Raw genomic sequence first — 12,095 nt, forward strand, 5'->3', positions numbered from 1 at the left:
CACGTCGAACGAATTATTATCCCTTCCTATATTATGGAATTCTTCGATTGGTTCATTCCTTTTGAAATATCAACTACGTACGGTTTTTGCTCGTCTATAATTTCAATGAACTTTCATCATTTCTATTGCATTGATTTCACGTTCTAATTGTTCGAAAGAAACAATACTCTTTTATTGCTTATCAATTCGAGGATTTCAACGTAGACACGTAGAAATTTACGAATGGGAACGGGGGAAAACGAAGAGAATTTCAATAAATGCGACGATTAAATGTTAATGGCGTATGATATATGTCACAGACCGTATAAGCAGTACGAAATGATTTGACTGTCGTTTTGAACGAACAAACTGTATAAACGCAAAAGTGGCCGAATATCTCTCTCTCTCTCTGAAAGTGAGCGTTTGCGTCAGCGTAAAGCAGGCTTATGAGTATGTGTTCTAACAGAAAGCCATTACGGTGTTTAAGTGCAAAAAGATTACTCTCCAAATGTCGACAGTTTCGAGGTCGAACAGCCAGTTTATCGATTCGTCCGAACGCGAATATTTCGTCCGGTGTAAAACCACAGAAACACTAAATTTTCTCGTTGCTTACCGGTTAAATTCAAAACTTTTCGCGGTACATGTAGTTCTGTTGAACTTTGATGCGTTTCAACGAAGCTCTCGTTGGAGACAATTTTTCCCTAACTTTTATCCATTTGATATCGCGTATGCACGTTCGTTGGATTACCACGTTTCAAAATGTGCGAGACGTGTAAGACGTCGCTGAGTCAGCAAACGGAGATGTTATATTTTTACAGATCGCCCTTGGGGAAACTTGCATCAACGGCCACTGAGGATATCAACTGTCAAAACTTACACGCTACCTTAGATATATTAAATATTTCAAATGATCCTCGATATCGTAGAGATCGCTTGAATTTGATGGATTTAAACGTTTAATCAAAAGTCTCGGCGAGAAGATATGGGCAAAGAAATAAAAACGGAACAACATATAAGGATCAAAGTTTTAAATTAAACGAATTTTGAATTTTCGAAGAATTTTTACACCGATGTATCGAGCAATCTCAAAATCCTTTCGATATTATTTATCTGATATAATATATAATATAATATAATATAATATGCCATTAATACATTATACGTGTAAATAAATCTATTCATAAACGTTACAAAAAGTGATGATCTATCTATCCAGACGAATAACAACGAGCTTATTAAATTACGTCATTGCCACGGTGAAAAGTAAAAGGGGAAAATCCTCGTAACGAGTCTTGACGAATAAAAATACGAGAAAAACGGGGAAGAAAAGCTCGATACGATTTGAAATTAAATCAAGCAGAAAGAGAGTGGTTCGTAAACAATTACGAGATTCTAAGGTTATTATCCAATTTGTCACTCGACGGGAGGTGGTGCAAAAAGCAAGACGTCGACGACGAATATCGCTTTAAGCGAAAGTCATAGAGGAAAAAAAGGGAAGAAGATAAATAAAGGAAAAAGATTAGTTTCGGGAAAAGAGAAGGGAGGATCGTTGGGACATTTTGATCGAAAATCAAGAAAACTGTTTCGATTAAGAAAAGAGGATCTTCGGCGTCGTACCGAAAATATTATTAAAATTAAGTCAGACGGGGTATCGACGTTTACATGCCTCGCACCGATCTTCTGACGTTTAGGTGGCACGAAAGATCGTCGCCGATTCGATTCGTCATCGACGTCTAAGTTTTCCAAGGAGGGGAGCGAAGAAGACGTCACGGTGTGTGGATTAGGGCGAATCCTCGGCTACATCGGCGGAAGACCGTCGGTGGGGGCCGCCGCTATGTCACAGTCTGGATCAGGAGGTCTAACTGGATCACAGGGTCAAAGTAATCAAAACGGACAGACGATGGAAAATCAACAGACAGATTGTAATCAAAATGGCCGGGCCGATCCACCGACGGATACAACGAAGCAAGATCTTTCCAATGGTTTTGAGAATCGAACGTTGGAGTACGAAAGATTTTCGCAAGAGAGAAATCAACAACAGCAGGGACAAACGATTGTACAGAATCAAGATCAACAGCAGCAACAATCGCAACAGCAAGTTCAACAGCAGCAGCCGCAACAGCAGCAACAACAGCAACAACAACAGGATCAACAGACCGGACAATATCCGTCTGGAAGAAGGCAATCGGTCGTAGGGGTACCGGAAGATAGACATCCTCAGACGGGTCAGCTACCACCTCAGCAATATACCGTAGAAAAAACGAACGCCGATAGAGTCCAACACGTTTCTCAAACTAGCACGCAAACCGTCCCCGTACAAGCTCATCCTCAATTTGCTCCGGACTATGAGCAAAATCAATACCCACAAATACGTGGACAATTTGATGTTCGCTCGCAGATATATCCTCAGCAAGCTCAGTACGCGGAGAGGGCTGGTTACGTGACCAGAGACATTACGTACAGAGATCCAGCATTGTATGGTCAGAGCACGGTTGCCAATCCGATATTCGCGAGTCAAAGTCAGTACGTTACGGTCCAGCACGGGACACAGATACCCTCTCAGTCGGCCAGTCCGCAGCCACCCTACTTTGCTGGCGTGGTAGTACCTCAACCACCTGGATATACACAATTTAGTAGTCAACCCCAATATCCATATAGTCAGTACCCTCAAACTGTTATGAACGCGGTGCCGTACAATCCTCACGCAGGCATCTATCAAACTCAACAATTTGGCCAACAATCGCCCAATCCACAGAGATTCACTCAAGAGTTGAGTCAATATCAAACGCAACCGATCATTCAACCAATCGCTCAAAATGTCGCTCACGGAATAGCGATTTCTACGACTGAACGGCCAAATCGCGGACCGAAACCTATGGTACCGCCTCGTGGAAATTCTAAGATCACTCACGATACCGGCCACAGAAAATCAGCTAGCGTTGACGTACCGGCACTGCAAAAAGTTAAATACGAATCGCAAAATCCTCCCCAAGATCAAATTCATCGCAGCGAGGGTGCCATTATCGTCCAAGGATCGCAAATCGCTGCGGGTGAGACGCAAGAAAGGAGATATCTGACTACGATAAACCAAAATCCTAGAACAAGACAGGATGGTCTCTACGTTGACGCGAACGGAGACCAAACGGTTAGGGAAAAGGTCGCAGATAATATCAGCACGGAGTGTGGTTTATATGTTTCGAAATCGGAGCACAGAAAGTCCATATCCGTAGACGTTACTACGAGTTTCCAGAGACGCAACGATACCATCACTTTTACGTTCCCGGCAGATGGAAATCAAGATATGACCGTACAATCGAGAAAACCATCGACGGTTATTGAGCCGAAAAGAGTCGAGGGAACGCAAGTATTTCCGACAGATCAGAGAAGATTGGACGCTAGCTTGCGCGTATCACCTATGGCGTTCGATGCGAGACAGGAAAATCGAAAAAGCGTGGCCACGGATAGAAAAGTAGATTGGGGTAATGTAAGCCCAAATCAAAGAGTCGTCATACCGCAAGAAAGTAGACGATCGGATTATTTCGAAGAACACAGACGATCACCGATGAATTTGGAGGGTAAGAGGGTGGAAGACGTGAGAAGATCACCCATGCCTTTTGTTCCCATTCGCGATACTTCCGCCGATCGAGCGAATCAAAAGAGTCCTTCGTTTGTTAATCAAAATTTCGAAAAGACCAGACAGGAGCTTGCGATGTGGGCCGAACAAAGGCAGCGTCAGGAATTAGAGAGGAGCATGATGCAAAATCCAATTTTTTCTACTAGTCCGCGATCTCGTAATCAGTCCGAGGAAAGAAGAGAATCGCGATCGTTGCATCCATCGGAGGAACGTAAAGAAACGAGAATGTCGCAGTCGGCTTTTCAACCTTTGCCGAATATCAGTCAAAGTACTATAATGGAACAGCGTCGTCATTTGCGACACGTAAGCGCGGATCTAACGAAACACATGGAATTGTCTCGAAAAGATTTCGACGATCAACCGATCAGTGGTTCCGTAGCTAATCTTGGACCAGGCACTGCGAGTACCGTCTCGTCGCAGAGAGCCAGTCCAAATCTTTGTCATCAATATCCAGCTTTAAGCGAAGCTAAATTAGACACCAAGACCGTACTGACAGTAGTCACTGATTTCGGAGACTCTAATTCTACCAAGCAAAGCGATCAAGTCGATCACATAATACACAGTCACAGAAAGAGTCATAATATCTCGTCGAGTTTGTTGACTCATAGCAAAAGTCAAACGGAATGCTTGCAGAGTCAGCTCGATTCCCAATGCGAAAAATCGGATTCCCTTCAAGCTCAACAACAACAATTACACAATCAGCAAAGTCTCGATTTAATCTCGGAAAAATTAAGCCAATTCGAGCGCCAACAAAGCGACCTCCAGGCCAAACTGCAATGCCTACAAAATCAAAATCAAATTTTGGATAAGGTTGCTCAATTTCAGCATCAGCAGAGCGACTTGCAGGCACGATTGCAAAGTTTGCAAACGCAGAATCAAATCGGTAGCGATAAGATTCAACGACAGGCAACAGAAATTCAACAGCACGCCATTGGAAATGACGTACACCAAATACAAATGAGTCCTCTATGTAATCATCAAGACCATTTGGACAAGACAACCTCTTTGTCACAGAACCAACATCAGGCAGTACACAGTCACCATCACAGTTTATTGACCACCACATATCCGCAAAGCTCGAGCCTTCAAGCTTGCCCGTCGTCCGTTTGTGAGAAACTATCTCCGCGTATCCAACACGACGTCAATGATCCGAATTCCATTCAAATACCTAACATGTCGCAGATGCCACTTCCTTGTCTCCCCCAGTTCGATCGTGCAGACACGTCGCGCGGTTCGTTCTCGCAGTTTCATCGACTTCATTGTCAAATCGACAGTCACGATGGTGCATCTGCGACATCGGCCAGCGGAGTTGCTGGCAGTACAGTTGGAGTTAGTGGAAATGTCGGTGGTGGTGGTGGTGGTGGTGGTGGTGGTGGTGGTGGTGGTGGTGGTGCCAGTACGACGAGCACCTTCACTGGGACTCTCAAGAAAGTTCCTCCGGAGAAGCCACCCAGACAGTCCTTGACCGTGCAGTCTCCGGAAGCAGAGGTAATAAAAAAAAAAAAAGAAATTAAAAAATACAAACATAGAAGGCATGCGTCCGTCGGGTAGTTGCAGATTAACTCCTCTCCAATTTGATAGCGAACTTCTTCTTTACTTTATTTTATTTATCAAACTTTTGCATAGGTTCCTTTCAAAAAATGAAGTCAAATTTATTTCACTAGTTTATGCTATCGATAGAAATTTTACTGGAGATAATAAAAAAACAAAAAATACAAGCATCTACGTCGAGAATGTTAAACGCATACCTTAAGAAACATTTTTTTTTCTTTTCTTTTTCTTTTCTCTCCATTGCCATTTCAGATAATTTCAACATAAAAGTAAATAAAAAAAAACAAAAAAATAAAAATGCCAAAGAGAGAATGTCGCGTCGTTCGTTGCGTGCTGCTAGACGGAGATCTTCGCTCAACATTTTTGCTGGCAGCAGTCGAGTGGAATGAACTCGTTAGATATCAGACTCGATGTTGTCTTTGAAAACTTCGTTACGAGCCCTGTGTATCTTTCACTTTACTTTCAAACCAGACCGACTCTTCGCATCTCGAGTCTGTCGCGCCTATAAAACGAGATGAGCACGGTGGGAGGGGAGGGAGGGGGGGAGGGAGGTGGTCCGACTGCTCACTCGCTCGCTTGCTCGCTCGCTCGCTCGTTCTACGTGTTTCGAATCAAAAATGGCAGATTTTACGACGATACGATCGAGTATAAGTATACTTATTTTACTTCGCTTTTCCTCAATTTTCTTTAATTCGATCGATATGAGGATTAATATACCGTAAAAGTTAGCCTTCGTTATAGGGCCAGATCTTTGAAAATGATTCCATTAATTAAAGATGACCCCCCTTGTTACTCGAACGAACGAACGAAAAACTAATTTGCGTTTGAACAAAAATATCCGACGAAACGAAATAAAAAATGAAAGAAAGAAAGAAAGAAAGGAAAAGAGAAGCATAAAAGTAAAAAGCAAACATATTCCTCGATACGGAATGTTGTACGAATATCATATAAATTTCTTTGCAAATATTCCTCCGTTCGGCGCTCTCTGTAATTCGATATTACTGAAAGAACGTTGAATATGGTAAAAAGCTCGTCGTTGGAAAAGTTTGATATTCGCGTTACATCAAAATTGATTTATTTCTGGGCAACAGATCTCGCTCGTTCACCTTCGCATACATGGATGTTACTAACGTCAGTTTTTAAAGCATCGCTATCCTTATAAAGTATCCATAACTCGAAGGAATGCAAATAACGTGTGGGAACTTTTCACGAGCACACTCTCTCTCTCTCTCTCTCTTTCTTTTTCTCTCTTTGCTCGTAACTACGTCCCGGAGTCTTCGCTTTTGTTGTTTCTAGCAAAATTGGGTTAGCACAGCGACTCTTTCTCTCTATCTCTTTCTCTCTCTTTCCTTTTCTCCCACTTTCTCGTATATGAAAAGCTCCGACGTTTACCTTGCCGATAAAGCAAATATCCCCCTCGCCATTTCGTACCTTTCTACCATGCCGGACAATAGAAGAGTAAAGAGAATTCACATTTCCTACGGTAGTGCTATCTTACGTAACTAATGTAGGACCGTTTCTAAGCTAAATCATGGGCCCCGAGCTTCGCTTCCATTCATTCGAAGAACAATGAACGTAAATGCTTATTTGCCGTTCTCATTTACTCGCGTCGTAAGTGGAAACGAATACAAACGGTTCGTCCTGCGTGACGTTGCGAATTATTTTCATTTCAAAGGGATTATAAAGGGATTCATTTTCGATCAATCGATCAATATTATTTCGACCAATTAAATTTATTTTATCTTGATCACACATATATAATGTTATTTCTTTTTTTAAATTATTTTATGTTCATATCCTGTTATATCTTTCATTTCTTTTTTTTTTTTTTTTTTTTTTTTTTTTATTACTTCAGCTTCTCGCATTTCTCATTAAATCCTTCAAGTATCTCCAATATTTCGGACCTGAGAACGTATTTAAAACAAATGTTCCACATGAACATATTCATTTCTCGATCGACCTGAGAGATGAGCAACGCGCGCGAGCCACCCTTTTCAAAACACGTTTCTCCCATTTACAGGAGTTCGTTACGATTTTCCTCTCTTTCCCCCCCTCTCTCTCTCTCTCGTTTTCTCTGTTGATACTCGTTGCTATTATTATCCTCGTTACCAAACTTTGGTCTTTCGAAATGAATTCCCCCTTGCATCAACCATTTCGATGATACTCACTTTTTAATCAATGCGTGTTTTGGGAATATGACGTACACGTTTGCTCCAATTAAATATATTGATGATTTGTGCATAGATAAGCTGAGACTATAACATGATATGAAAACAAAAGAAAAATAAAATAAAATAAAATAAATGAAGAACTAAAAAAGTTGAATGATAATAAGCATGCACTTATGTGTTTTCTACCCGAACGTAGGGACATTAATATTCGAACCAGAAACCAGATTGGGATGTATTTACAACGAAATCATTTTCTTGCAGTGGACGGCACCGAGCTTACGAAGCTTAGCTTTCACGAGGCGAGCTTTAGGGCAAAACAGAAATTCTCTTACTCTCGTTACGCATTACGAACTCGAGTTAGAAGCTAATTCGTGTTCTTGCGAAGGACCGAATTACCGTGGAAACCTGCCTGAAAAGTTTTTAGTACTTCTTTTCTCCGCGGAACAAAGAATTTCGTACGACTTTGTAATCCCTCGTAAATTTGATTTTTCTCTCTTTCTACTGGACTCTTCCTCTCCCTCTCTCTCTATACCTGCTTATTTTTCTTTATCCTCTCATATTTTTTCTATTCTATTTCATTCATACTTTGTCGCAAGAAACAGGATAGTTTTAATCATTTTTTTATTCTTATTTTATATATAATATTATACTTTATAAATTATAGCACAGAGCATTTTATAGCTTTCTCCAACTTCCGTAATTTTCTAGTTACTCTACTATCCTAGTCTTTCCAAACGTTAGCCGACAAAATTGAAACTAACGGCAGAGAATAGTATTACGTTTCAACGGCATAACCTTCCCTAAAGTATATTGTTCGGTAAATTGAACCTGGTACGCCTATGATTCTAGATCACGTCGTAAGAAATAATAGTAAACATTTATTCTCTGTTATCATGTTTTGAAAATTCAGTTTTAAAAGTGCCTTGCATATACCCTTGGATAATAGAGTTTCATTATTCGTTCCTGCGTTCGTACGTTGTTTGGTTGGTTGGTTGGTTGGTTGGTTGGTTCGTATCTTTCAATTTTTCGTTAGAGAAAAAAAGAGATATTTCATTTGATTTCAATGGCATTCAAAACGAGTGCTCGCCACGAGCATAGATTAGACTTTAAAGTTTACTCTTTTATTGGAAAAAATAAAATAAAATAAAAAATAAACTTTTCTCGTGAATATACACGACCAAGCTCGGAGATAACGAAAAATGAAATAGACAGTTTAAACTAGTGGGGAAAGGTGAAAGAAAAAAAATTACACGTAATAAAGGAAAGTAAGTTATTGTTCTGTCAATTGTTCCGGTTCGTTATTTCCAGGTAGCGTAATTTAAATTATAGTCTTCCTTTAAAACAAATATTATTGCATAATTAACCGTTATATAATTTATATATATATATATAATTAAAATAATTAAAAAATAATATATTTAAATATAATAATAAATATAACATAGAATAGACATTGTAATAAAAAAAAATACACGCGTGAATAATTTGTCTTTAATTTTATCAAAACGTATGAATATCGTTTCGATGAAGTACAAGTTAAAGTATACCTCGATAGATTGCTGTGTATACATTGAAATAAAAAAAAGAAAAGAAAATAGTTTAAAATTCCATAACCATTTACATAGACGAACGAGAAATATAAAGTTAAACGTCGAGATAGAAAAACACGAAATTGTGTTGAGAATTCGCTGACGTAAAGTTAATAAAATAAAAAGAAAAAATGTATATAAAACAACGCGATGTAATGTTCGTAACTGATCGTTGTTATTAGCAACGTCGAGAAATATGAAATAAAGTGATGAATCAAAAGAATCGCGAGTCACATTTTTACACTTCCGTAAACGACGAGAACGTACGTATGTATCTTTAATAATTTTTCAAACAAAACATTTTCACTTAAAGAACAGGATATCAAAATAAAAATCCCGAGCATGCAATTTCCGCTATTGGATGTGCAGAATTATTTTTTCGAACATTTGAACGTATCGAATGGTTAAATAATAGAAACGTTATTTCTGTTCTGTTTAATTCCCGAGGGTACGTTTCACATTAAATCGAAAAGAACTATATAGCTTTGATAATATATATTTTATTATTTCAAATATAAATGTGTGCAATTTTCCAGAATCTCGATAATAATTAAACGTTGATATACTGTGACTCATTAATATTCGTTTCGCGATCAAATATCAACCGTGACGATCGAACCTAATCGACGAAATTATTTTTAATGAAACACGTTTAATACATTCGATGAGAAGAGAACTAGAAAGGAGGAATGATTCGATAAACGAAATTGCTTCTCGGAAATGGAAAAAAAGTATCATTTTAATTTACCACAGAGTATTCATCCCGATGCTCAACGTTGAATAAGGTTTTCTTTTGAAATAAGGGCAACGACTCTTCTATTATCTGGCAGAAGTCGGATACTAGATAGTTTGCATTAGTTGAAACATTTATTAAAAGAGAAGGTTTGCCCTGGAGAATTATGAAAAAGGGAAAGACGAGGATGAAAGAATATGGAAGACGTTAAAAACTCGTATTCTTTTATTTCAGATACTCCGAACGTGTAAATAATCCCAATGGTTTTTGAAATTTCACCGATCGAGAAGCTCGCTGGGGTGGCAAAGGTCAAGAAATAAACTTTTAAGTTAAACTTTCAAATCAATATTGAAAGAGAACATACGCGCTCTTTCGTAACGTTTGAAAAACTTTGTGAAGTCTCATAGGATTTTTCTAAGACCTAGTTATTTTCAAACTATTGCAATCATCTTGCTTGTATACCACTTGATGTATTAAATACAAACGTGTAGGTATATATACAGAAACAAAAACGTGTACAAATGTAAAGAAAAATCTAGATTCTAGGTGAAACGTTAAATACGAGTAGTTTCAGGTCGGTGGTTTTTTCAAAACTTTCCATAGACCATATGGGATACTTCCAGGTACAACTTTCAAATAGATTTTGATTATTTTGGTATACCTTTAAGTATTACACGTACGCACGTTATTATTTCGCGCAGTTTTGTGTACTTTTCCGGATGTCAGATACGCTAGCATTTTCTAGCAGTTCATATATGTTCGAGCACATTCCTCATATCACATAATTTCTTGTTTTTTTTTCTTTTTTTTTTATTATTCCAGCATCGTTATTTATATCCGACATCTTTCGTATCGTGCAGATGAAAAATTGATGTCCCTTCAACGAATGAATGAACGAACGAATGGACGAACGAACGAACGGTATTCGCGGTAAAACTTCATTACAAGCAAAATCAACGACCACTGCTACCACCACCTCCGCCATCATCCTGATTTCATACTCTCTTTCGTTATCACCAAATGCGTTTCCATACAGCATTGTATTACACAACTTTATCGATAACCGTTTCATATGCGGCAAAATTCGATATGACAAAATGAAAAGTTCGTAAGAACGTTGGGAGTTAAAAAAAAGAAGAAAAAGTAAACAAAAAGAAAAGAAAGAAAAAGAAACGGAAAGTAGAAACAAAACGATGAGATACGAGATGGTGGTTTCATCGAGATAGAAAAATATAAAGCTTCTCTTTTCCGACAGACGTACGATACTTTTCAAAGAGAAAATATAGTAGATAAAAGAACGGCAAACACGTGTAATACAAATTCTTCGTATTGATATTTATTTTAATAAACAATACGATATTCTTCTTCGTCCAATAAAAAATTAACGATATTTCAATGAACAGCGAAAAGAAATGAAAAACGACAAAAGTATCGAATATCTCTCGGAACGAATAATATTCGAAGATTACTTACGAATTTGATGAAGCTAAAAAACGAAAAGAAAAGAAAAAGAAAACAAAAAAAAGCGTGCAATTAAAAATTCAAAGAAAAGAAACGATAATGAAATAATATCTTCGGAGCCGAAGTTATTCCGAGTATTTTTGAGCGATGCGTTTCGTAATTTAGCAGGATGGCAGGCCGTTTTTCAGGGTTGCGCTCTGGGAAATCGGTAGATTCAACAGGAGAAACGAGAAGCGCAACGAAAACGCTAATTACAATCACGCGACCACGATTCGAAGCGAAGTGCGGTGGCCTACCGTACACCCCATCGTTGCTTTCCATTCCCACCTTCTACTACTACTACTACTATTACAACTACTGCCACTGCCACTACTACCACCAGTACCACCCCCCCCGAAGCCCACCCCGTTTGCCTACCATTATTGCCTACACTGATACCCTGTCCTCTGTCCTATTTCTCCCACGATTCTACTTTAACGCGAGTTTCCTGCATCCCGAAATAGATCGACCGGGATTAAAATTTTATCAGACGCGGTTTAACGAACGATGGATGTCGGTGGCATCATTCGCGAACGAGAGAATCATTTTCGCACCTCGTACTAAACGATTTTTTTGTTTACGTTACATCGTTATCGGTTCTTCTTTTCATCCCCCAACTTCGTACATTTTCCATGACCACAACGGTAAGTGCTTGATAGACGGATTTCCTAGCTCGGACACACGAGTTATACTCTTTCTGCGAATGCATTTTTAGTATTCCGTAAAGTGCATTATGACGTATTCATACGAAGTTGATCATTTTTGAGTGATGCAAAATAATTGTACGTAAATAATTTCGATGAATTATCGATGAATTTTTGTTTGTTTCATTGATTACACGCGAATGGAAAATTATATATGTTTTATAACAAAATGAAATGATCGTCTTAGTATTAGATGTAAGTGTTCAAAACCAAAGCTTTTTCAAATGATTTTGT

At 38.6% G+C, this 12,095-nt stretch overlaps 1 protein-coding gene across 2 annotated transcripts in view; it reads left to right on the plus strand.

Moving 5' to 3' along the window:
• Nucleotides 1-801: 801 nt before the first annotated feature.
• The window catches only part of LOC122526520, a 309,605-nt gene continuing 298,311 nt past the window's right edge, over nt 802-12,095 (plus strand). For both annotated transcript variants that reach the window (XM_043649975.1, XM_043649976.1), the window contains exon 1: nt 802-5,101. In XM_043649975.1, the coding sequence (XP_043505910.1) occupies nt 1,814-5,101 (3,288 nt within the window). In that variant the 5' untranslated portion in view covers nt 802-1,813. The remainder of the gene's footprint in view (nt 5,102-12,095) is intronic.

Source organism: Polistes fuscatus, unplaced genomic scaffold (assembly GCF_010416935.1).
Source record: "Polistes fuscatus isolate 324 unplaced genomic scaffold, CU_Pfus_HIC Scaffold11, whole genome shotgun sequence".
NCBI lineage: Eukaryota > Metazoa > Arthropoda > Insecta > Hymenoptera > Vespidae > Polistes > Polistes fuscatus.